Raw genomic sequence first — 27,840 nt, forward strand, 5'->3', positions numbered from 1 at the left:
AATGAGTTTTTTTGAGCTGTATTAAAACTTTTTAAAATATGGCTACTTAAATCTATATCAGGTAATTTTCCTGATACATAGAATAGCTTGAATGATGCTATTTGCAAAATTATGCAAATATTCAGCATTGTGTCACTGACAGGTAATAGACTGAATTCTGTCTTTGGCTAATCTGCCTGAGAGTCTGTTTCTTTTAGAGTATAAGGTCTTTAGGGATGGACTGACTATTACTGTCTTTGGGCAGTATCTATCTATGTTACCATAAATCAAATAGCAGAAAAAGGTTGCCTGACTGCATAGAGCATACATGGACACTTCTCTTTAAATGAAATTATCAGTCTTTCAATCTAAACTGCCAGCCTGCTAAACAAACACAGAATGTCCAGTTAAATAATACAACAAGATATTACTGGTGAAACTCACTGACTCCTTACATAAATATGACCATCAGCTTGGCAACACCATGAGAATATTTTGCTCAGTAATTTTTGCACTGCAACATAATCATTTAACCTGACATCCCATGTAACCATGAAATACCAACAGTTGTGGCATTATACAGAATCCTGATCTTGGATGGTGCACAAGAAATTCTTACATTAGGAATGTCTTCAAGACTGATTATACAATTCATATGCAGACAGAAATACAAAAATGCCTGGGTTTCAACAAAAGGCTTCAAGGAGCCGGTCCGTACTTTAATTGCTTTGTATCTGTAAAGCCTTTGATAATGCACACGTTTTTAAAGTACACCCTAACATAAGCCAACTTCTAAATTCAGCTTCATGAGACAGGTCCTTTTGAATTTCCTCTTGCATGAGCACACACTGCACCAAAATCCAATATACTATATCAAATTTATTCATTTTGCAAATATATGACTATTTGATAAATGGAGTTGAATGTGGGGTGGTTTTTTTCTTACTTTTAGCAAATGAAGAATGTGCCTAGTTTAGTTTGTAGCTAACATGTTGCATTCAAATTTCTTCTTTCTACAGTGCATTCTGCACTGCAATGAAGTTCTCTGAGATGTCTGAACTAGATTCACTGTAAGTACTTATCCAGAATATGCAATTAAAATGTAATTCATTTCTAGATATCATCAATATTCTGTCATTGCATAAGGGGAATGGACTAGGTGACCCATGAAGTCTATTCCTACCCTCATATCTGTTATGATTACTTTATATTAGTAAAATTGTTTTTTAAGGTCACTTTTATGTCATGGTTCCCCTTACACAAATATTTGGTACATTTAGCCACTTACGTGTATTTTTTCCAGTTCTGCTTTAGAATGGATTCAGTACAGGCAGATCACCAAATGAAGGAAAAACATGATATTTTGTTGTAAATAATTCATAAAACAACGTTATGACCCTTATTCCTCATGAGGCACCCAGATAATGAGCCACCCAAATGAAGCAGTGAAAACATGCACTTCCCCTGCCATGGGTGTGCCCCTGACAGACTCCTCAGGGTCACAAACCCATCAATCTCTTTTCACACATGAGCTAATCAATTCAAAGAGGGAAGTGCCAATGAGCTATTAGATCAATATGGTGAAGTATGGAGATTGATCTTATCCCAGAGTGACTACATTAACAGACTCGTCAGTGTGACCTCTGCCCTGCGGCGCACATTATACAGGATTGCAAGTCTGAGATCTGAATGAAGACCTCAGGTCATTGCTTTTAATAATCTGCTTTGCTGAAAGAATTAAAAGTAAATCTGTAAAGGGATGACTAATGAAAATATGAAGAGATTTCTGCTCCTCTAGTCTTGGTATGCTTGCAGAAATCACACCAGCTTTTCACAGCAGCCTGCAGCATCGGCTGTCTCCCACAGGCACCTGCTCGGCCGTGCCGGGCTATTGGCACTTGAGAGAACAGTTTAATACAGCCACTGAGAGAGCGTGCTCTCCAGAAACCAAATACAAAATGATAAGAAGTACTAGCTCTGTCAAAATCACTTAAAGTCTTGGCTGAGCTGCCAGACTGAGAGCTGGACTGGAGTCCTGGTGGTCTGAATTATTTAGCTGGTGTAAGTGGGATGGCAGGAGCTGCGGCTGCTGTGGAAGTTGCTCAGAGTGCTGCCATGCACTGAGTGTTCCTTCACCAAGCAAAATGTTCCCCATACTTGCATTAACTCAAGGTCCAGCCCTGGGAGCCAGTCCGCTTTCAGTTAGGCCAGAGGCCAGTGACTTTGGGGAGAATTGATCTGATCAGAGGAGCCTGGTTCACAGAATTTATAAGCAATATGTGCATGCATTCTATAATGCTCTGCTGTCCCTCAATCAACCTGTGCTGGTAAACATCACCAACTCTGCAGGAAGTCTGTACATGAAGTGACCACATGTAATACTATAAGCAACCATTTCAGGCATCTAATTTTAAAGACTCATTCTTTTAATATATAATTTCAGAGATGCTGAAAAAAGGGTACACTTTTTTGTCTCAGAGCATATTAGTATTGTTAATATTTTTAAACTCTGAATAATTTCACTGCAATGAAATATTTATGTATATAACACACTTTTAATACTGTATTTTTATTATACCAAACATTTTTATTGTTCATTGTATAATTGAATCAATGAATTAGGAAAAGGTTACTAAAAAAGGATTAATGCATTTTTAATGAAACTAAATGATATAACTTCTGTTAGTCACTGAGAATAATGGCAGATCTATCAGGTTTATACAGATAAGAGCTTTGTGAGTTTATCTGAAAGCCCACATAATGGCCCTCATTTAGCTGTAACCTAGAAAAACAGCTCTAGCAATCCTATTCAGGATTTTAATTCATTGTTTATGTATATGATCTCTCTTCCGCCTTGTGATCAGAACACCTGTCTAATGATGCAAATATGAATCTCTTTAGCAGACGCATCTATTTCCACTTGTAAAACACTTACTGAAAACAATGCTCTTTCAAAGTCTAAATGGAAGAACCAAGCAATGCAATACCACTGGGAAATGTTTCTGAACTCAGGGTAACAGACAGGGAAACCAGTGAGACCTCTGCACATTAATAGTGAGAATGTGAACATTTCAATACTCACATACCTCAAATCCTTAAATTAGTAGACCAGTCTAAATTATAAACACTTTGCAGGTAGAAACTACTATGCTTAAAGATACTCCAGTAGAAAATCCTTATATTGGTATAACACTGATTGAAATGTGAACACTGTACAAATGTCATGTAGAAAACTGTACAGCAGTTGCAAAGTTGATTTTGACTCCTACAGAGACACTAAATATGTGATCTTTGCAACCTAGCATTTAATTTTTGATTTTTTTGGAATGGATATAAAAATAGATAACAGAAGGTTATATTAGTACAGGATGTACTGAAGAGGAGGGACTTTATAATGACACCCTTAGAAATATATTTGCATTTTTTCAATTGGAGGTATGTAACCAAACCTCAAAAGAATGATTTTGGTACTTTTCTACCTTCCAATAGAAACTTAGAATATGCAGAACATGTATGGTGCACAAGATGCTGCAGTATTCCTCAAGAACTCGTCTGAATTCTGTGAGACCACATAATTCATAGTGGTGAGGCACAGTTACATAAATCTCACAACCAAAATGGGCATATTTTTTCCTACCACTAAACTGTGGTTTTTACATCATGTCCTTTCCAAACAAACTAAAATCTATTCTATAATAGAAGTGTTTTAGATCTAGAAGGGGTTTAAAATTCTGATATTATATTTGTACATTTCCACTTATAACGCAAGGAACCTAATACACATCCAAGAGTACAGGTCTCAGAAGGATTTTGATTCAGGAAAGTTCTTGTCCTTACCTCACTGATGGGAAGCTGGTGATTAAATATTTTCACTAAGATGAGGGTGGTTCTCCTGAACAGGGCCAAGGGCAAGTAAGGTTATAGCATATACAGAATAAAAACACCTTTTTGAGAAATAATAGTAACACTATCTTTTTAAGACTCAGTGCCTCACACTCAACAAGTGCTAGAAGTAAATGCTGCCTCCCAATGGAAATATATAGTTTGTTTCCCAATAAAACAACCATAGAATTTCTGATCTGATTGTTTTAACCTACCTCTAGTAAGAAAATAACAATTTTCATTCTAGATTTCACAATCAGATGTTTTGGTTTATGAATTTCATACCAATGGGCTCACAGTGTACTTCTGGAGTAAGGCTATGTCTTTTCCCTTTAAAAATAACCACTTGAAAACTGATCAGAAATATGAGGAAGCAAAACTGGAATAGTGGTTGAGTTCAAACAAGGTCATGAAGTTAATGAGAAATATATTTTATCTTATGATCCTGCCATTTACCATACAGCCTCACAACTCATAATTGCAATATCACTGTCACACTTGTGCTATCAACAGATGCCCCTGTCTGGTCACAGAATCTGTAGCTGCATTAGGAATATCTGCTAGTAGCATCTATTTAGATGCTTATTATGTATCTGAGTGCAAATAAATAATACACATAATGTTACAGTCAGCAAGACATGTCACTAAGTTCTTTGTAACACAGGAATGGATTTTAAAAAAACAACTCAAATTTCCACTGTAAGCAAGAGCTTATAGGCAGAGAACATTTCTGAAAACTTTCAGAACAGAAAAATAATCTTCTGGGGAAGTTACAATAGATTCTAAATACATGTCTAGAATCTAAATGATTCCTTAGCCTCGATAGAATAAATAATGCTTTCTAGGTAAGTACTGCAGCTCTTTTGATAACATATATATTAATAAATTAAAAATGTCTGTAGATTGACAAGTGCTTTGTGGGCTTATACTGAAAAGCCAATAGCTAATTATGAAAGCCTGACTTGACTAATTAATTATTCAGATGAACATTAGGTGCCTATTATATGCGTAAACATGGGAATTATATTTCCCCTAAGTAACTTTCTAAAATAACAAACCCAAAACATGTAAATTTGAAACAGACAGAAATGGCACTATTATGCCCTTATTGCACATGCAGAACTCCCACTGAATTATTCAGGGAACAGTGAATCGGGAGCCTCGATCTTCTGACTCTGAGCAGCACAGCAATAGCAGCACATGCCATGTAGTATTTGTTATGCATGTAATATTGATTTAGCTCATTCTTGCTGGTCATGTTTCAAATTCATTTCATGTTTGGAAGATAGGAAAAAGGAGTAGCATCAATCTCTGGATTGATATTTGCAATATATTTTTATGCCTGTTGAACACAAGATTATCTGATAAATTAGTAACACCATGTCTTTTGATTGCAGGAAGAACAAGCCTTTGAAAATGAGCACCAGTGAGATAATGAATTGTGCTTTGGAAAGGTTTATACTTGCTATGTTCCCCACCTCCTGTACGTAAAGACTGGGAGAGCGCTCGTACTACGGAATGGATTAGCTTATGTTTCTTTAAGGCACAAACCACAACAAAGTAATGCATAATTGTCCTTTGCATTTAAAAAAGACCATGCTCTTAAACAGGATACAGCAACAGGGAAACCAGAAATAGATGTGACCAGACACCTGCTGACAAACAGTGACAAATCCCACTGACACTGCAATGACCCCCAGTTAGTCAAGATTTAATTAAAGAGTATAATTAAGTCAGTGGAACAGAACTCTAATGAGTGGTGTTTTTTTATATGGGTAATTACACATAAGAATACAAAGTAAGCTAGACCCTGACATATATCATTAAAATGAACAGTATAGAAGGACAACCAGGGCTTAAATATTTTTGATTTTCTCCACAATAATGCAGGTTGTAACACCGCATCTTGCCAAGCGTATGTAACATGCTAACAAATGCCCCTGGCCCAGCAAAGCATGTGTCTAAGCATGATGGTAACATGACCTTGGTGGCACAATGCACATCACCAGGGCTACACATGCATGGGTCTGCCAGGCTTTGTCTGTCACTGTGTTTGCCTGTGTTTGTTCTGGGCAGGGGTCACTTGGGCTCCTTTTCTAACAAATGACATTCTGTTGCTATTCTCTTACAAGTAACATAGCCTCTGGATTTCATTTATCACGAGTGTTGATTACAAGAAAGACATAGGTTACAAATTGTTCCTATGATTATCTGCATGTTTGGCACAATATACCTTTACAATCAAATGACAGAGATTTTTTACAGCACATCGAGATCCAGTTCTCTGGAATTTATTCTGGGAATCTTCAGGCAGTTGAATGAAATAGCTGAAATATCTCTGACTACGTGGTATTTGCTGATATTTGCTTATATTTCAAACATAAAAGTATTGTAAGGTAGATTTACTAGACCAACATTTTAAATTAGGGTAGAAAACATCATCATGAATAATGATGACAATGGTAGGGGAAAAATAACTTTCCTATGGTCTTGAAGATTTAAAAGAATGCTTGTGTAGTTTGGGGCCAGTCCTCTGCTGGGATTACTCTATCTGCTCCCAGCTGGTAGCCTGCAGTTCATGACAGCCTTTTATCCGTTATCAAAGCAACAAGTGGAAAAGCAGATCCTCCTGCCTGCTAACACTCTGTTCTGTTCTCTCTGTAGAATTTCTGCTTCTAAATCTTTCCTTTTAACAACTCAGATTTCCTTCCTATGGCTGCAGGAGACACTAAATATCTCTCAAGTTTCTAGCTCACTTGTCTAACTTAAACTCTGCAGAACACTAAAGGAAGAAAGAATAATTGCACTGCACCAACAAGTTTTCTACAGGAACTGACTGAAATGCAGAATGAGCCCGATCTTCTCACACTGGAGAGTTTAGCAACTGAATTCAGTGACAGCAAAAGAAGAACCTAATTACGCAAACAACATGGTACTAATATAATGCTTTAAAATTTATGTTAGTACAAGTTTTACTGTTGCAAAAACAAAGCAATCAAACTGCATTGAAACTTTTGTCATATATCCTGCATTTACTTTGCATTTTTAGTAGCATAGGAAAAATAAAAAAAGGTAGAACTATGAGATATTTAAGTATATTTAATGCAAATTCTTTCAAGCAAAATTTGTCCACTGAAACGGAACAGTTATTTGTTATTAAAGCAAATATAAATTAATATATTTTATATTGTAAAAATATATATCCCACTTTCCTTAAAATCATGCTGCCATGAAGTAATAGGCCTTAGATACACAATCCTGTAACAGTAACTACAATCAGGTAAAAATTAAGAGAATTTACTAAGCTGTTATGTAAGCTATGTTAAACAAAAATATACATTAAGATTTTGGGGGCTTTTGCTAAACACTTTGGTTTTCAAACAGATTTTCCCACAATTTATGACAGTCATGCAATGACAGAAGATGCCATGGGAATGCCATCGTGGCAGTAAATTTGGCTTCCTCTCTGGACCCAGGCCTTTGCCACCAGGCTCCTCTGTGCATGCCAAGGTGCCCCTCTGTGCTGGCCACAAGTGATGGGGCAGGGCCAGGTCCCAAAAGCACTGTGCCCTGCCCACAGCACAGTCCTGTCATACTGAGGAGAACCAGCCCTGGGGCCTCTGGTGCTTTGCTGAGATGTGGGCATAGCATCTCATTTTCATGAGGTGCCTGAGGTAAACATTCTGGAGAAGGACACAAAAATTTTAAGATAAGAAATTTCTATCCTAGTTTTATTCCCGTAAGCTGAAGCACATGCAAAAATCCTATGCAAAAACAAACCCAAAAAACTTTAATACAATAAAACAAGGGAAGTAATGAAAATTATGCAAATTATTTCCCCATTTTCATTTTTCTGCAGGCATGTGCCAGAATAAAATAGGGGTCAGCAGGAGTGACTTCTGCATGGGCTGCAGACACACGAGTGCATAATGGGTCCCTGACGTCGTCTTCTGCCCCATGTGTGTCCCCGCGAGGCTGCCCCTGCCCGGCCGCGTATGAATGAACAGAAGTGCCTTTCATCCCCCACTTGCCTGGCGCTTCAAAAGGAATTACAAAAATAGCAGCAACAAAAATCCAGCTGCCTGCCAAAAGGCCCGCACACGTCCCATTCTCACAGGCATGCGAAAGGTTGGAGAGCTCAGCAGAATTTTTATGTACGGGAGCAGGCCCAAGGAAAACTCACACGCCATAACCAATTGTGGACAGAGGATCATCTATCAGCAGACAAATGCAGGAACTCCAGAATGTCTCTCCTCAAATGAAATAATATATCTTTGAAAGCCAATGCCCGTTTTAGGCCTGAGGCCCATATATCAAGCCTGAGAGGCTTGTGGATACGCTCCAGGGCCATTAACCTTCCACCTGTTTCCCCTTGTCCTTCAGGATGAGACCCTGCCCTTGATTTTACTCCCTTCCCCTGTTCATCTTCCGACAGAGTGTAAATGTAAAGCAGAGGGCCTGCGAAATAATTCAAAGGCAATGGACCAGGGACATGGTTACAAATCTCTGCCACTGGCACTGTGACTTATGCAGGCAGTTTGTCACACATGAGCCAGGTGACCTCTGTGACATAACAGAGAAAAATATCGCCGGAGATCAAAAGATGAGATTCAGAGCAGTCTAAGTAACTCTGGTGTACACAACCACGCTATGCAGTGGCCAAGGGTTTCCTCTCCTCCCAGTGCTGCTCGCTCTACTCACTAGTGGGTGAGACACACTGCTGCTAATTTCAGTAACCTCTTTTTCTCTCATCTCTTTGGAAATTTTTCCTATAACCTGAACATCAACATTTGTCTCCTTCTGAAGCCTCTCTTTTTCAAAAAAGATAATTAGTTTGACAAAGAGGGACAGCAAAGTGTTGTTCAGCAGATAAAAATTAATGAAAAAAATGCATCATGATTGAAAAGGGTGGATTAGTCACCTTTGTAAACATGTCTATTTTAATAAAGTAATTTTTGAAATTTTAAGTAATATGAGCTCTACTATATATCTAGTATATGTCTCTAGTATTGCAATAAAAAGTGTTCAAAGTTCAAAGTTTTATTGGGATTCAACCCTCGTGATGGGAAAAATGAGAGTAGAGTTAGTATTAAAAATGATGTAATAGACCCAGATAGCACACTTCTGTACCTATTAATATTTTACAAAGAGATATACTACAGAATCAGAATAACAGTCACTTGAAATAAACCAAATCAGATTAAATTTTAAAAAATCTTGAATTCATTTTTCAAGCTGTGTGCTACATAGGAAGTTTCCCAGCTGTTTTGTACATTCAGAACTCTGCTGGGTGCAGACAAAAGAGTAAGGACTAATGCAGTGCTTCTCTTTCACTCCCTGTAACCTAATGGTATGTCTGGTATGGACATTTAATTTTGTCTATTTCATAAATTAAAGAAACCTCACAACTGTCACAGTATCCCTGGCATGATGATGAAATGAGAAATACAACTGTAGCTAAATCAGCCTAAATCCCATTCTAATCCTAAATCACTTTGGCACTTGCCAACATCTACTTGATGAAAAACTCAGTTTAACCCATGAATGTATCTAAAAATATACTTGCACAGACACACACACACACAGAGAAATTCAGCACATTGATTACAAGTGTGCTAAGTGTTACCTTATCAGCTATTTCATCCTGCTTCGTCTCATGCTGACTTGGAAAATTTTGCAATGTTCAAGCTCTTTCTCAAAATCACCTCGTGTTCCACTATGGAAATATATCTAAATTCACTACATCTAAAAGCATAAAAAAACTGGGCAATAGATAGGTTTTGAGGCTAAATCGTGCAGCAGTTACAAAGAAATGCACAGCTGAAAATCATTTCATGTTTCCCGTTGACTAAAACCTGATGTACAGCATAAACCACTCTGTTGCAGAATGCTGCAACGGTAAACACAGTAAATGCAAAATTAGTATTACAAAAAGATTACTGTGAAGTGTTGCCACATGCATTTGTAAAAATAAGACAGCTGTTTGATTTTATAGTGCTAAAATCTTTTGCTTTTGTTCAGGCCATATGATTAAACACACATTTTCTTCTTTTTAGTATCTCTAAAAAAGTCTGTCAGAGACACAACAGTCAGCAATTACAGGTCACTTTTGTCACCAGTTTCAACTGAACTCCAAGTCAAATTCCAGATGTCTTCATTTTTGAAAATATCTAGTGTTCCTTTTCATGTAAAATATAGGTGTTATAACCAAATTTTTGGCAATCAGATCTTTAGCTCTTTTGCACTCCTACAGAATATATTAATTAATTTTTATTTCATTTTGGTTTTGCTTAGGCTTTCTGCATTTTTTCATATATTTGATGTATCGCTGAAAAAAAATTAATATTTAATTTCAAAAGCACCTAACCCAATCCATTTCCTTTTACAGTAAGTATGATCTAGTGCATCTGCTTTTGTAATATTCATGAAATCTGGAAATCAAGGCTAGGCATCATATGCTACCATCATATGCTAATAGAGGGTTTTGCTCATTTGAGTGTTTGATCTGTTTTGAATGCCCAAATGGCCTATTAGAATTTCCAAGACATAAACTACTGTAAATGTTATTATATGTATAAAAATACTATTATGTGGATATAATAAATTTTAATTTTTATAGATACACACTCAGATTCACATGAAATAATTTGTCGTTTACCTCCTGCCATGTGTTTTTTGTGTAAATAGCTGCTGAGCTATTTTATAAAACTGAATGTTAAATTATGCTGATTCTAAAGAAGAGAATTTGACTCTTGGTTATAATATAACACAATATTTTGTCTTGAGGAAAAAAGCCTTAAAATAATTGGACTACATAGTACACGCATGCTACAAGCCCAGTTAATTGTATTTTTGAGTGGATATGCCTCTCTAATTCAGGCATTTGAAACAAAATAAAGCAAGGAGTATTTATCATTAGCAGTAATATAAAAAATAGTAATAATTTGGGGCATGAATCATTCCTTACATTCCTTTCCAACTACAGACAATTTCTGTTGGGAAAAGTGCCATATAGTATCGACAGTGACAACAAATTGTATTGTCCGCTGAACATCTGTTTCCGACTCCCACACTGATATTGCAGGTTGGCTACTTCTGATTTAGTCTTCACAGGCTGCCCAGCCACAGAGGAACTGGAAATTACTGGTACATTCAACTTTTATTATTGGAACACAGGAAAACTTTATCATCATGCTGGGAAGGTCTATGTCTTTTGAAATATTGGAAGGAGGATTATGTGAGCACAGAAAGTCACATGCGACAATTCTTAGGAAGAAGAAGAAAAGTGACTCCTGTTTATTGTGTCTGTCCATACACACGGGTATGAATGTCTGAGATTAAAATCTCAAAATGGAACAGCATTTCTATTTGCAAGATGTGATGTTTAATGGCAAGGGTTTGATGGGGCCTGTTTATTCTTAATAAAACCAGCAGCATTGCAAAAAAGGACTGGGTTCTCCCAGTCTTCTCCCAGGTAGCAGTGCCCCTATACAAAAGACCTCTGGAGCTCAAAGCAGTTTCTGAGGTTTAGTTTGAATTGCAGGCTCTAGCCCCAGAGAACTGAGCTGTTCTAATTTGCGTTTACTGCACCAATTTACCATGACGGCAATTGAAAAGGTAAGGCTGTGTTAACTAGCTGAAAATACACCTGTTAAAAAAATCAAAGCCAATACTAAGCAATTTTATCAAAACTAAGGGGAGTTTGTTAGAATCATCAATGTCATTTTTCTCATAGTTACGCCACCATTGTTAGAAAAATGTTAAGTTCCACTTTGGCTGGGGAAAAGAAAAGAAGATACATTCTTGATAGGCACTGTGTATCAGTTTGATAAAGCTCCAACACCTGATCTGTAAACTCTTTTGCAGAGAAAGAAGAGCAAGAAACTCCACTGAACTCCTGTTAACACTAATTAGAGTTGCCAGCATGCAGCGGAATCAAAGGCAAAACATGTGGAGCTCCCACTGAAGTCAAGAGGAGAAGGGTATGACTTAAAGGAGAGGCATGCAAATTAAAAATAAATGTGGTTTAACTTTACCAAATGAGCTACTCATGTAAATACACACTTTGAGGTCTAACCCTTCCTATTGGGAACACTCTCCCTGCAAGTTCATTCCTAATCAGGAGACAGTATTGTCCTTGACCACACTTGCCAAATAAGAACCTATCTTGTAAATGATGGGTCCAAGCCATGGACCAAGCAAAGCAATTGCCATGTGTTTCTTTCTCTTTGAAATTGTTACTGTTGTTGCTGTTGTTAATATTCTTGTTGTTTATTCACTGTATTATAAATAAGAACTATTAGTTTCCAAGCCCTGCCACCAGAAAGGTAGTGCTACTTTTTACAGCAATTTTAGATTTCTCAGACTTGAAATTCTAGGTAAAATCTTAGCAATATGGCAAATATTCCAAATAGTGTTAGGACAACCCACATCTTGGCCTCAGATGCAGAAAATTGCCTGTTCTTGTTTTTCATGAGTATGATATGTACTAACCAAAACAACAATCAGTAGAATTTGTTTGTGAGCAGCTGTGTTTCTATGTCCTGCTCTTCTCTCCATGTGTAGATTAAAGATACCTCAGTGACTGTGGGGTTGTCAAAAAAGAAAATGAAACTGTTTTATGCTATAGTGACCTGGGTACAAGCTACACATTAGTTTTGGTTCCACTTGCACATCAGACTTATTTGCACCACCTAATTTAGTCTCATGTCTCCTAGCAGCCACTCTGATACATCCCTGCCATTTCCCACAGTTCTAAGGACAGGGTTGTTATTGCCCTAAAACCACTCCACAGACAGGAGCAGAAACAGAAACGTTGGGCAATTGTCATCTGTTATTCTTTCTACATGTTTTAGCTGTTACATGAAGGAAAGATAATACTTAGGATTAAATAACTTTGTGGTCTTATTGTGATTTTTACTGAGCTCTAGAAAGATCAATATGATGACTGCTGGCCTTTATGATCCACATACCATGAAACTTTTTCTCAAATATTTCCACCTTTTCCAAAAAGGGTACACAAAGATTTTGAGGGCTTGTCAATGAAACCACTGACTGATTGAAGCAATGTCAGTGGAACCCAAAGCCACAAATAATTGCAGTTACTGCTGCCTATGTAGTGGCCATGGCACTAGCACAATTTCCAAGAAAGAGAAAGGAAAAGAAGATAAAGTAGATAACAAGGAATTTAGAAGTAGCATGTGGCAAATGAAACTTAAATGCTTGACACAGGCAGCTTTACAGAAGAAAACAGAAAACTGGCACATGCTATGAGTGAAAATGGAAATACAGTATTCAAGATCTTAACTTGCACTTTTTATTTGGACAAAATTCTCATTGGTTACAGTAAAGATTTTTCTGATATGCAGTACCAGACTGGGTCCATAAGCACAGCCTGACTTGCTCTGAAAAATTCCATATACAAGGCTGATTTGTTCAGCTCTCTATTTAGGAGAGCAAGCAGTTACAGGCACATATTTATTTTTTTACACAGTGAATTCTGGCCATAGCATGGAGATGAGGAAGGTTCCCATCACTGTTAGTCTTTTCTGCCCATACCTTGGAGAGGGATGAAGCAGATGAGCGTGTGATCAGACAGCCCTGTCTCTTCCTCCCCTGAAGTGCTGGATCATCCCTCAGACTAATCAGTTGCCTAAGAGATGCAGAAAGCTGCTTCTTGAGTGGTGAGGGATTATGACTCAGCACCACCAGTGTGCTCATTACTCAGGATAAACTGAGAGACTGCAGTAAGCATTCCCCAATAAATACCAAAAGGTCTCCAGATGAAACAAAAAAGAGACAGTATTGACTGTAACATCAGAATAAAGATACAATTCTTCCTCACATTCAGTGTCACTTAGTCAGGATGATGTTTCCTGTACTCAGTGAACACGCCAGTAAAAGAATTTCCTTGGCATAGAGACAACATGGAAATGTCCTTTTAAAATCAGTTAATACCAATAGAACTCATGAGCTAGCTGGAAGCATTTCCTATGCTATGGAAAGAACACTCAAATAAGGTTAACCAAGACATTTCACCCTCCCAGCCTCCCCCCCCCCCCATCTATTTCTGGATGTCTTCTTTTGTTCACCCTTTGCTAATTATAGTGGCCTTGCTTAGGTGATATTTATAGTCTTAAAAGAGTTGCCTGACTTTTAGAACACTTTATTCATGTATATTTCCTGTGTTTATTGTTGCCTTAACTAATTTTTTAAAATTAATTTTACTTGATCCAAGATTTTATTTAGCAACAAAAATCAAAGTAACTTTTCTTTCAACAAATGCAAGAGCTGTATTTAGATGTGAAAAGCATTTTTCTATTTCTGAATTTCCGAACACAGATTTTAGTTTCTTTCCCTCTCCAAATGATGATTATGACAGAAACCTCCAGAATCAGATAAAATGAAATTTCTTTTTTCACTGCAGTATGGTTACTTGGTATTTTATTTTACTAATTTATGCTTTTTTGTCAGTATGGTTGCTTTAATGAGGGGTGTTTTCAAGACACGGTGGTTTTTTTTTTGGTTTTTTTTTTTTTTTTTTTTTTTTTTTTTTTTTTTTGTGGACTACCCTAATGTTTTCCTAATCACCTGTAACTGAAATTCCACAGGTTACAGAAGTGGAAAAAAGTCACTGAGAACATCTACATGAAATTACATCTTCACTTTCCCACCTCCACCATATTTCATCACTTTTGTAGTTTTTCTTCATTCCTTCTTAAATCTGCCCTTTTGTTTCTTCTGCGGTTGCACTGAAAATGTGCCTGTAGTGATGCCAATAGCAACAACTTTCAGTCCCTATTTCAAAACAGCAAATAAAGAACATTTTAGGGAAAATTTTGATGCGCGCCTTTCAGCTTTCTTGAGAGCAGTTGGATTTGGGGAATGTCAGAGCCAAACCGGTGTCTCCCCTTTCAGCCGAAAGGCTCTCCCGTCCCCGGCCGCGGCCGCGCAGTCGGCGCGGGCGGCCGAGGCGAGGCGGCGGCGCTGCGGAGCGCGCCCGTGGGCGCGTCCCGCCTCACGGGGAGCCCTGCCCGGGCTGCAGCCGCTCGGGGCCACAGGGAAGCGAGCGGCCCCTTCCCTGCGAGCCCTGCCCGGGCTGCAGCCGCTCGGGGCCACAGGGAAGCGAGCGGCCCCTTCCCTGCGAGCCCTGCCCGGGCTGCAGCCGCTCGGGGCCACAGGGAAGCGAGCGGCCCCTTCCCTGCGAGCCCTGCCCGGGCTGCAGCCGCTCGGGGGCACAGGGAAGCGAGCGGCCCCTTCCCTGGGAGCCCTGCCCGGGCTGCAGCCGCTCGGGGGCACAGGGAAGCGAGCGGCCCCTTCCCCGGGAGCCCTGCCCGGGCTGCAGCCGCTCGGGGGCACAGGGAAGCGAGCGGCCCCTTCCCCGGGAGCCCTGCCCGGGCTGCAGCCGCTCGGGGGCACAGGGAAGCGAGCGGCCCCTTCCCCGGGAGCCCGCGGGAGCCCCTCGAGGCTGGAGCCCGGGCTGGGCACGGACCCCGCCACAAGCCCGGCCCGGCCCTCACCTGCCAGCGGGCGGCACCTCGGGCTGCCAGCCCCGACCCTCCACTCGGTCCAGAGGCAGCCCCAGAGAAGCAGAGCCGTGGCTCGAGTTAGCCGCTTCCTTTCGGCTTTTCTCCCGTGTTTTTTGCTGGGCACAGCCCCTCGCCTCGGCTGCCAGCCCCAGCACCCTCACGGCCCCGCCTGGGCGTCCCCCCGGCGCCGCTCAAGCTCCGGCCTGGCCCCGGGCTCCTCGCTGCCGGTACGTGTCCTGGTCTCGTCCCTTCCAATGCTGCCACGTCCCTGGGGCCCCCAAGGCTCCCTGTGAGGGAGGAGGGCTGGGATAGTCCTGTGGGGATGGCGGCTCTGCCCCTCAGTGAGGCTGGGGTGATGCTGCTGCTCTGCCCCGCGGTTTCTGTGGCACACGGAGAGCGAATGTTTCAAACCCATTTTGCCATGGGCTAAGATGGTGTGTTGTGATTTACCCGACATTAGCTCTAAAACTGTGCTGGGATGGAAAATACTTAAATCCTTTAGTATGTTCCTGTGCTGAATAAGGTGTCCAGCCTGTTCTGAGTGATCCTACAATTTGCAGCACAGTTTGGAAGCTCTCAGCTTTAGGCCTTCTCTCCAATAATGAGTCTGACGACTCAGTGCTGTGAAAAATGTATTTGTGGTGCTACTAGAGACAGCACCAGTAACATTCATGATGAGGAGCTACACAGTTTCTCACTCTCCTAGGTATGTTGTGTTCAGATGTTGTACTTCTACAAGGCTGTATAGAACATCCATTTATACGATGCAGCTTCAGCAGGGCTTAATAGGAAGTCTGTAAGTGACTTCAGTATGGCTGGGATTTCATCCTTACTGCATGTAATCTAAAGGCTACAGGTTGATAGAAAAACATCCTTAAATCTGACTAGTTTTGATAAATTTATAGAGGCAAACTTCCACTGTAACTGGGAGCCATTCCATAGATCAGAAATATGATACAGATATTGTATACAAGTGCTAGTTCTGAATGACACAGATACCATGCAAAAATTTTGGATTAGAATGAAATAAGCTCTCTTCCTGCTCTAAGATCTACAGCTGGTTATACAAAATAACTTACAGATGAAAAAACAGGTCTTTTTGGGATTTGTTTTTTGGGCAAAAACTTGCAAAAACTGGAGATCTTTGCAAATGAGGCTCTGTCATTCTGACAATAAAAATGTGACGTTACTAAGTGAAATCACACAATATATCTATTTTTCCAAGAGATTGGAATTGTTTCATTTTCAATGTGTAAATTTCTCCATCATTTGGCAAATGATCAGGCCTTCACAGCAGAAAGCAACAGCTAAAAATTGTGTGAAAATACAACAGATTGTCAACATGGCTAAGCATTCCCTGTTCAGTTTCTTAGTACAAGAGTTATTGTTGGAGTTAACTTTAACATGCCTTTGGACTACTCAGCATGCAAGATCTAAAGAGCACTGGTTTTTCATCTCGCCCTACAGCAATGTGATACACATTTGCTAACACACCCAAGTAATCTTTCTATGTCACTGCTGGCAATTGTCAAACTTGGAAGCTTACATTTTGAAGGAAAACAATTAAACTGTAATATTAAACTTCTGTTTTGTGTAACCAATACCTCAAACTCAGATTAACTCAGTGTCTGCTTCAGGACTTGTAGCAGGGGTGGCTGTAGCTATGCAACTCAGTGTGTCCATAAATCAGTCTGTTACTTCTCTACTTAGGGGCTGGCAGCTTTTTGGATTGTTACTTGCTCAAATTTTCTCTGTAAGTAACAAAACTTTGTTAGTGCACCACGGCTGTTCACGGTTACTTTGCTGGTGAAGTGCTGCGGGCAGGTGCACTCAGGTGCAGAAGTGGCAGTGCTTCCAAAAACACCTACACAGAACATGGTTCTTAGTCACAGCATGATGCTTAACTGGGTATTAGATAGAAAATTACTGAATCCAGAGAGACTAAACTCAGTCTCTTGCTATCAGGGGTGATAACATCCTACACCAGAGTGAAACTAAAGTACCAGCTCTGGCATGGAAGGGCATAAGAGAATGCCATCTTTCTCTTTATGCCTAAAAAATGTGCCAGCACTGAAGAAACTTTATAGAAAGGCTGCAGAATCACTATGCCCTCATGCTGAAACACAGTGTTTAATTTGCCTTTGTCCAGAGAAGAGCCAGATCATAATGAAATTTATTCTAACAATGTGTTCCTCTACATTTTTAAGTGTTTGAAGAATATTTTTCTTAGCTCCAGATACACTGAAACTGATCAGACTAAAAATCAACAGTTACACATGATAACATATTAACTAATCTGATTACTGATATCAAGTGTATTCCTGCACCTCAGTTTCTGGCAGCTTCTGTGACTGAAAGAACACTGCAGAAATTTTATTTCATCCGCTATGTGAGTTGCATTTCCTGTCCTGATAAACACACACTACAAAGTCCAAAGGCACTTCAAGTTATCAAATTTCACTTGATTACTTAAATCTTAATCATATATCAATCTTTCATAATCCTGAAGATTTTTAAGGTATTTCACTGCTGATCTTTTTCTCAAAAAACAAAACCCCAGCAGAAGCCAAAACTATTTTTTGCTGTTCTGTCCTAATTCCATTAAATTATTTAATTTCTGTTGTATAATTCATTACTTTCTATGCATTCATTGATTCTCAACCACATGTGGACTGAAATTTGAAATTAAAGCTGGTATGTAAGTATTACATTATTACATCTATCTAAATTGATTTCACAGAAGAAATTAGGAGCCTCCAGGAGTTTGGTTAATCCTATTCAGATTAAGTTTCCACTTACAGAAATAAATTGAAACACTGATAATATAGTTTCACTTCTGGGGAATATGTAACACAAAGCTAGGCCTTTGTTAGTTTATGAGCTGCCAAAATATCTGTGATGCCACGTACAGTGCAAGCTCTATAGACAGGGTCCTTTGGAGATATGTGCTTAAACCACTGTTTCTTTGAGGGCTACAGCTAATGTAAGGATGAGCAAATTTACACTTACAGCAAGAAATCTGGCTTGGGACTGATACAATCTGACATCAATGAATGGTTTAAATTTGCAAACTCAGTGAATAATTGTAGGATGAGTTTCTTTACCATGAAGTGCACTGGTTCTTCCTGCAATCATTCACTACAAGGTTTGTGCTCACATGGTACTTTGACCTACGACATCCTCACTAAAACAGCCAAATAAGGAAAGGTAGGGTTTTTTGTGAGTCACCATTCTTTTAGTGCCTTTTGTAACTATTAACATACAGTTGATTTTTTCTGATCTTCAGCCAGAAGAAAGTATCCTGAGGATTGTTTTACAATGCAGGCCCTGTGTTTCTCCTGCTCTAGGCAAAGACTGTTTCTTTTATGGGTTCAGTAATAGTTAGCTCTGGAAGCAGTCTTTGAATTTCCTGATGTGGGCTGATGAGGAAAGACCAGTCCAGAGAAGATGTCTGCATCATTCCTTGGGGCCAGGCAGCCTTTGGACTCTAGAAACTCTTGCAATATTTTCTTTTTAGCTTTGTACAAAGACCTTTCACCTGACTAAGACAGCTGGCGACAAATCTAGCATCCCCAGGGCATTCCTGAGTTTTCTTAGCTGAGGATAAGTTGGATATATCTTACTTTTATATTTACTGAGCTTTCAACAACCCCAGAATAGCAAACAAATGCCTTCTTTACTATTACTATTACTATTACTATTACTATTACTATTACTATTACTATTACTATTACTATTACTATTACTATTACTATTACTATTACTACTATTATTATTAATTATCCCAAGTCTCTTGGGATGTAACCTCTGTATTATTTCATCTGTGTATAAAGACAGAAATATATCTCATTATGAATAAAAAAGTAATATGTAACATCAACCCCCAGAATTTATGGCTTAGTTATTCCTTACAAAGTATTCTGACTTCACAAGATGTGTAGGGATGTTTGAGATTTTAGCAGGTGTTCAATTCAAATTTACTGGATTGCAATTGGCTGCCTTGGATCTTACTCTGACATTATTATTAATCCTGACTAGTTGGCTTCTTTAATTTTACCATTAGTTTCTGATATCCTGCATGAAGATGAGAGGATCTGCTCCTCAGCAAGTGTGAAAATTACCCTTAAATTACATACTTAAATCCACACATAGGTGATATTCAAATGCAGTGCATGCTGTGGGTAGTTCTACAGTGCATGCTGTGGGCAGTCCATACTTTTCCCTTTTACATCCTCAAATTGTGACATATTCCAAAAAGGTGACAAAAATTTGTAAATAACAAGTGAGAAGGTTGTGATAAGCTTGTAAAAGCTTCAGAAATTAAAGTTTTAAAACAGAATTTTTCATTTTCATTTCTTAAAAAAAACCCCAACTCTGCAACCAGAAGGAAAGAAATAAGGGAAACTTTAAAGCTGTAGCTTGGTGGTGGGATTTTGTTATTATCTCTAGGGTAAATGTGGCCTAAACCACTGCTGGACTGGTACAGCATTTTTTATCATATCCTTCCGCTGAATTCTGCTAACTACAAATCTGTACATTTAGCAGAAAGGAATATGATTGATCCTTTATGTTAATTGAAGAGATGAGGGTATAAGACAAAATTTACAGTTAAAAGATACAATAAATAATTGTAGACATGCTCCTAGTAACTAACAGCCAGCTGTGCAAGGCACCGCTTATCATGACAAAGCCAAGATGAATTGCATACAAAACACATTTACAATTTCGTGCTGTTTAATTATTTGAGTAATTTAAATTTTTAGTCCCAGAAATCTGGTAATGCACCTGTCTTGTCTGAAAGACATATCAATATTCAGTTGTTTAGACAGGTAGTAATAAAACTAAAATATCTTTTTGAGCAAATACATACTTCTCAGCTGTGACTGGATAGGGAACAAAGTTAGCTGTTCTGAAAATCTAATTGCATCTTTATCACAATTGCCTCCCTTTCCTTCTGCATTTAAAATACATCATATTCTTAGGTGGCTTTTTTTTTTTTACCCTCTTCCACAGGTATTCATGTCCTGTGGAGCAATCTGAAGTATCTGTTTTTGCTACCTTGATCAGAAGAACCTGAAATCATGGATGGATAGAAGAGAACTGCATTCAGGAAAGGTTTGGAAATCTTTTGTTTAATATTGTTCTTGTCCTCTCAGCTGTAAAGAGAGATATTGTTACCCAGTGCTGTTAAAAAAGTAGGGTCTGATCTTTTGAAACAAAAAAGCATAAAGTTCTTAGCATTATATATAGTCTGGTCCCTAGATTTTGGATGTAGGTGGATTTCTTAATGAATTGTTGTTGTTCTGGAATGTTGTGCAATTTTGTTGATCTTGTCCAGCTAAAAAAAATAATCGGGATATGCCAGGAGGTATGAAACTGTCTGACCTCGAAACTTCCAAGATACAAAGGGTACAAACACTAAGGTGAAAGCAATGCCTCCTACAAATGTGTGAAAATTAGTTCATAAGCCAAAGGCTCTATGTAGCAAATTTTTAGAATATGTGTATTTCTAGAAGCCCGTGTGGACATGGTAATGTTATAATATATCCAGAACCAGGAGAAGTTGGTCAGCATTTTCATAAACAAATTTCTGCATCTTTTGTGTCCATTCTACTAAACACAGGTTGGTTGAAGAACATAATCCAGGCTGAGGTTGGAGGTGAAGGCCATCTTTGAAACTGTTCCCAGTATAGCATGTTGAATGCTTATAAAATTTGTGACTTAAATCATAAATGAAATTTTAGGGCAGATTGTAACTTAAAAGTTTTTACACTGAAAGGTATATGCAAGTCAGTAATTTTTAACTCCAGAATACTTTACTCTTGACTAAAGTACTCTCCAGTGTATGGATAGAAAGATCTGGTCTCAGATATTTGCCACATAGTCTATTGGAAATATAACTTGTTCTCAATTTCAATTTTTAAATTATTTAAAATGAGTAGCATGACTTATGGCTGACTACAAAATTGTAGACAACTGAGATAGCAAAAATGTGACAATCTTTTACTGTCTTTAGTGTAATTTGGTTTTCCTCTCTAAGTAAACCTCCTCTCTTTTTTCTCTTTCAATAGACTGAGCTTTCAATGATTCCTGCAATCATTCTCACAAAAAAATGGAGTGAAGCTGGAGTTGCATATGCAGCATAGACAGCTTGCTTTTCTTGTAATGTGGCTTTATGTTATATGTCCATGTCCTTATGGTCATGACAGACATACTGTTGTGGCAAGCACTCCGAGTGCAGCTTTTCAGTGGATCTCCCTTTCATGCTCTTAACTCATGTAGATTCAATTCTCAGTGAACTTCTACAGTAATTATTATATTTGGAAGCTGAGTTAATTTATATTAGTTTGAAAGTAGTCAGAAATTACAGGCAGTCACAAAACTTTAGAGATTTCAGTAGCAAATACTTGTGGCAAAAACATCTCTCTGTAGCAGACAAACACAGTAACTAGCAACGTAACAGGGAAACTCAGATGTGAGTTGAGTTCACCATCTTGAGGGTGTTTTGAGACTGAAGATTATTCTTTCCAAAGCTGATTTTTGTGTCAAGACAGTGGTTAAAAATGGTAGTTCATATCTATTGTCTGATCTCAAATTTCTGGCTTAAAATTTCAGACTTGAAATTCCAGACATGCTCATAGCAGACCACAAAGCTGCTTTAACAGTAAGTCTGAAAAACATAAGTGGGTGAATTTCTGTCCACCAGAAAGCTGTGCATGAGGATTTCCCTGGTGTTCCAGCAAAAATAAGAGCATAGAGGTTATTGTAGCAGCCTGAGTAAAGGAATCCCCCATGTATCAATGATGATGAGAACCAAAAAGAGTCCTTGAGGTATCTACCTCCTCATTGCTTTCTGTTCCATGTATATCCTGCTTAGTTTTCAGACTGCACAGTTAGTTAGACACACAGGAATGCATAAAATAATATCCCATTGAGAAACTGAATATTCCAAATATGGACTTATACAAAGTGTGAATGGAGGTGGACAGAAATGGCATTCTCCCAAATGTTAAGTAAGGTAATGAAATAGTTACATAAATGAATGTGGAATGGTGTAACAGGTGTGCTTACAACCCTGAGTACAAGTCAGACAGTGAGTGATGCTGACAGGGAAGGAGTAAGATTATGTGAGGCTCTGAGGATGTTAACAATGGTTATGATAAATACTGAAGTACAGAAATTTGAACTGGATATTGAATCACTTTGCTACACTAATTACAGGCTCAGGTGGAAGTCAGCGGCCAGTTTCCCCTTCTAATAGTCTGCCTACTTCAAGCCAAATAAATAAAGAATGAGATGCTTGGGAGGGAGAAAACAAAATTCATGCTTTCCTGATTGAAATACAAGATTGTAAGAAATAGTATTTTTTTTCTTGACTGAATGATAATATAGCATAAAATTGTTACCTACCTTAAGTTCTCTAAAGAAGATGCTACTCCTTGCCCACTCAACAATGGAGAAGAGGGTTTGGTCAGCCATTTTACACATAAGCCCGAATGTGTTGAGCTTCTCATGTTTGCTTCTGTTGGCTTGCTCTTGCTGCAGATATGCCATGATTTTAGCTTGGACTTGTGGCTCATCAGGCTCACATTTCAGGAGTTCCAATATCAGATGTGGAATACTTGCTGGTGAGCTTGTTTGATAACTATCCATGTATGAGTAGCCCATTATTGACTCTGGTGAGCTAGTGTAAGGGTCAGGGTACTCGGACTTGATAGCACGGCTTGGAAAATGGCCATAGGTTTGGTAGCCTTGCAAACTGCCGTGGGGCGGCATTGTCATGCTGATCGGGGAGGTCACAAAGGGACTCCTGTCATAGTCTGTAGGAGGCAAGGCAGTATGGTTCAGAGGTAGGCCTTTAGAAGCTGAATGGATGTTCTGGATTGCAGAGGATATTGTCAGGTCGGTTGGCATTGCTTGGATCACCTGAGTCATGGCTTCCAGTTTCAGTCCGTTTGCTCGGATAAGAGCTTTCTTCTGCTGCTTCAATGCCCTGTCTCTCTTGTACATTGGTCCAAACTTGTTTCGACCGCCACGCATTCGGTCAGCTCGCACAGCTGTCAGGGGAAAGGAGGAAGTAAATCATTACTAACACTTGGAATTGACACTCGTAATCAAACATACATTAGGAAGAAGCAGAAATATAAAAATTTAACTCTTTTTTTTTTTTTTTTTACAAATTCAGAGTTGCACTTTTATTCCTAAGGAAAAGGATTTATTTTGACTTAACAAATGTCACTTTTTTCTAGTGATTTAAATGTCACATGCATATATTACTAACAAAGAAGGACTTCTTTCTACATTGATTAGGACACAGGGACAAACACAATGGATGGCTACAGGAATTTCACACCTGCTATGGGATCATGTGGAAATCTCAATGTACATTTGGGTTTTTATCAAGCTACTATGTCATTAAGAAACAAGGGCTGAAGTCCAGAATTTGTCTGAGACGTATCCAGCAGACCACATGTCTCATTATAATCATTCCATTACTGCCTTCCACCGCAGCAAAACATCTGAAATGTAAATTGTGAAATGTTCAGTAGTCACAAAGAGGAATACATTTCTCTTGGCAAAAAGGAAGCATTTCCTTTTGATGATTCTGTCCAGGTTGGTGTAAAACTTTGAGATTTCTAGTTAGTTGAGCTCTATGGTAATGTTTAGCTGCAGTTGGAATGTGCAGAGAGAAAGCTGTCAGCTTGCTGCCTTCTATGTGGAAAATAGAAGTGAAACAGAAACTATTGACACTGTTCTGGCTTATAATATCTCTGGAATTAGAAATAATTAAAACAAATCCTACTCAACAGCTGCCTTGGGAGTCATACTGGTGGTCTCTGTCACTGAAGTGTCTGTCACCATGGGATATATGTGATGGACTAGTGAGAAGCTTTCACCAAGCCCACCTTGCCCAACGGCAATTAGATTGAAAGAGGAACCTTTGACAGCCTGGTGACATGTTGAGACTGCTGAGATTGCTGGAGGTTAAGTTCTTGAGCTTTTTATCTTAGGGATTAGTAGGACATTAAAAATTTATTATGAATGCTAGATACGCATAATACTGTACCTTCTCACGTAAGGACTTTAACATTTAATGATTTTTTTGGTCCATGGTAATTTATGAACTCAACTTTTAAGGCTATATATATCACTATCAGAGAAATACACATATAAATGTCACCAGTATTTACAATTAAGAGAACACATGTTCTTCCAATTTTCTAAACGGGAAAATAAGTTGTATGGATGTGTAGATAAGAAAGCTAAAGTACATTTTTCTGCAGTACCTTTAAAACTACAGGTGTTTTGCTTGAATTTGTAGGAAAAATGAGCTGCCAATATTACTGATGAATGTTGACTTATAACAAAATGAATTAAATTAATTTTATCACTAGTAAATGCAATTAATTTAAAATCTGTATACACAGTATCCTCACAGGTACTCTGCAATTTAAAACTGTAAGCCAAATTGAATTAGCAAGTGCTTTTGTATACATCCCACTTAAATTTAAGTTGAACTTTGTGTAATGACAGAAGACAAAGTTTAGTCCTGTATCACTGTCAGCAAGTGAGAGGAGTTAAAAGTAGGAGTAGACAAATGTATTTTATCCTCCTTCTTAATGCCAACAATGACAAAATGATTCCACATGTCCTGTAATTGTACTGTTTGAATTTGGAAGCACATGCAATGATTCAGGATGTTTAGTGCAATGTGTCAATGCTGGCTCAGTCTTGTGGGCAAATACGACACTATTGAATCAATCAAACTGCAGGAGGCTGATTTTCTGTTTATCTTCAGTTATATCAACAGCTTCCCTTTGCCAGAACCTAGTGACTGCTTCTTGTCCTTTCTGGTTCCTTTCATGGCTTACAATTTTCAGTTTTCCTCCTTGGCCTGATTTTTTTCTAGTTAAGCATCTAGGGTGAATGTAATTTCATACAGTTGTAACAGTAAGGAATTTAAGAGCTTGTCCTTGGTCAAGGAAAAATGTAATCTGCTATGAAATCTGAATTTTAATATTTGATATATCAAAGTTAGAATGAACCATGCATGATTCACAAATTTAAGTTACTGATATTTTTGCATTTGGTTATCTCAAAGGGTATTGTACACTTTTCATCTCTGTAGATAAGAAAGTGAAATGAAGTCAAGAAGTGTACTTCAAAATGCCTTATCTGCTTTCAATTGCAATGGCCTTGCAGGTGTAGCATCACAAAAATATAGGACACAACTTTAGAGATTATTTGGTTCCTTAATCTCAAAGGCCAGTCAGCGTGAGAAAAACCCTTATTTTATCTGTTTCTTTTTGTTCTGCCTTGTTGTCAGGAGAATATATGTAAAAAAAACCAAAACAACCCTAGATGAAATACAAATAAAATCAGATCACTCTCCATAGCAAAAGAAATTTTTTTTCTAATCTGGTCAGTTGTTTTATGTTTAATCTAAATTAAGTCTGTTTTAAAAGCTGCAAAACTATTCAATCTATATCCATGAATTCACAAACTTTAAAAGCCTGAAATATCAAACTATATACTTATATGACAAAATGCATCATGGTTTTGACTGGTTTCTAAATGATAGTGATCTACCATTTATGTATTAGGTTTTTTAATAAAGCAACAATTTCACTGACCATACAAAGTAACCTTTTATTAACATTTCAAAGCCATTATTGTATAACTTTTTAATATAAAATACAATGTATTAACATCTTCTCCTATAATTTTATAGTATAGTTGAAGACATCAACAAGACTATAGCTCTTACCTTCCAATTTCATTCCAACACTTAGACATTTTTGAAATCGACAGTAAGGACATCGTTTTCGCTGTGTTTTGTCAATCTGGCAATTCTGATTTTCTATACATGTGTACCTTTTGTTATTCTGGACTGTTCGCTTAAAGAATCCCTGTATGATAGACACAAAAATTAGCCTGTTTTGCTTGAACGAGTGTTTCATTCAACATTTTATCATTGTAAGATAATTTTCAGATGCCATTCAAGCACTTACAAAGTTACATAGTTTATTTTAAATTAGCTAGCTGAACCCAGGAGATAGCCACGAGATTCCAGAGGAGTTTCTCTCATGTTAGTGCTATGTTTTATAGACTTAAAGCTTGGTGAGACTTTAAGGAGGCTGTAGCCTTCTGTGCTTCTAACACTGGTGGCAGAAATAGTGACACTGACCACTTCCTTTTGTATTCTTAAATCATTGCAGAATTATTAAAGTCTTCCTTTTCAAGTAGTTTTACATTAAATAAATAGTTGCAAAGATAAGAGCAGTACAGAATACCTCTGGCTATTTTACATCCCAGTGGGGCATGCTGGAGGCATAGTAAGTGCTTGTCATTCACTTCTCATTGATTATTTTTTTAGTGAAAATATAGTGGGCTTAGTTAATCTTTCCTTGCAACTAAGTGTTTTAAATGGCATTGTTCTGGCAAAGGAGCTTCACTTACAGTGCACTGCTTAAATAACTGTAAAAACCCTTAAAATTTTTACATGAAAAATCTGACATAAATTCACTATTATTTAAACCTTATAGCACAATAGAACAACACAGGTATATTCATCTTTCTATGTTATTTGGTTACTTGACTTTGTGTGTCAAAGTGACAGTTACAGTTTGCATTAAAAAAGTGCATGGTCATTATAATCACAGAGATCTACATTGCAATATTGAAGAATGAAAATAAAAATCTTAAGAAAGCTGCATTAGATTTTGCAAAGCTGGTCTGCATTAAGGATAATCTTCCTACTTTATCCTCCAGAAAAATAAATATAAATCAATTAGAACCAGTATTTAGCACAGTTAGCAAGGAAAGTTGTTCTAGAGCTACATCACAACAGCAAAATACTAAAAAAGCAGTACAATGCAAAACTACAATGTAAAACAAGTTGTTTGCATTTGTGTAGATGTCCCTCTCAAAGAGAATTCTACATCCTAAACCTTTTTGGTGGTTAATAATTTTATGTGAATATATTAAGAAACATATGAGTAATAACCTAAAATATTATACATCTGGTTTATTTATTATCCTTTTTTTTCTGCTTGTATTTGAAACATTTTTGCTGTACTTGTGTTTTTATGGACTGATTAGTACAGAACCTTGCAGCTTTCACAGGTGAGAAGTCCATAATGGTACCCAGACACTTTGTCTCCACAGACTGGACACAGCTCTTCAAGATCTTCATCATAAGAGTAATTCACCATTTTAAACTGAGACACTAGGGGAAAGGAGAAATAGCATATTCAATTAGAATTTACATTACTAACTCAAATATTCTGCAACTCTCTCATCTAGAGAGAGAGCTTACCTAAACAAGCACATCACTGAAAATAGGGAGGAAAAAGTTTTATTTAAAACATCAAACTGCATGGAGACATGCAACTTCCCATCATCACTGCACGAATCTGTGTATTACCTTAGCAAGTGTAATAAAATGCAT

General features: G+C 38.0%; 1 protein-coding gene and 1 long non-coding RNA gene across 3 annotated transcripts in view; one reads left to right on the forward strand and one right to left on the reverse strand.

Annotated features, from left to right (window-relative positions):
• The window catches only part of NR5A2 (nuclear receptor subfamily 5 group A member 2), an 88,870-nt gene that overhangs the window by 48,723 nt on the left and 12,307 nt on the right, over positions 1 to 27,840 (reverse strand). For both annotated transcript variants that reach the window (XM_021547296.2, XM_021547288.2), the window contains 3 exons: positions 27,500 to 27,618; positions 26,158 to 26,299; positions 22,800 to 23,446 (listed from right to left, as the gene is read on the reverse strand). In XM_021547296.2, coding sequence (XP_021402971.1) covers positions 22,800 to 23,446; positions 26,158 to 26,299; positions 27,500 to 27,618 — 908 coding nt within the window. The remainder of the gene's footprint in view (positions 1 to 22,799; positions 23,447 to 26,157; positions 26,300 to 27,499; positions 27,619 to 27,840) is intronic.
• LOC110479802 (uncharacterized) lies at positions 1,022 to 6,656 on the forward strand. Its single transcript, XR_002466989.3, has 3 exons — positions 1,022 to 1,049; positions 5,259 to 5,344; positions 6,640 to 6,656. It is a non-coding gene; the product is annotated as an uncharacterized LOC110479802 (long non-coding RNA).

Source organism: Lonchura striata, chromosome 9 (genome assembly GCF_046129695.1).
Source record: "Lonchura striata isolate bLonStr1 chromosome 9, bLonStr1.mat, whole genome shotgun sequence".
Classification (NCBI taxonomy): domain Eukaryota; kingdom Metazoa; phylum Chordata; class Aves; order Passeriformes; family Estrildidae; genus Lonchura; species Lonchura striata.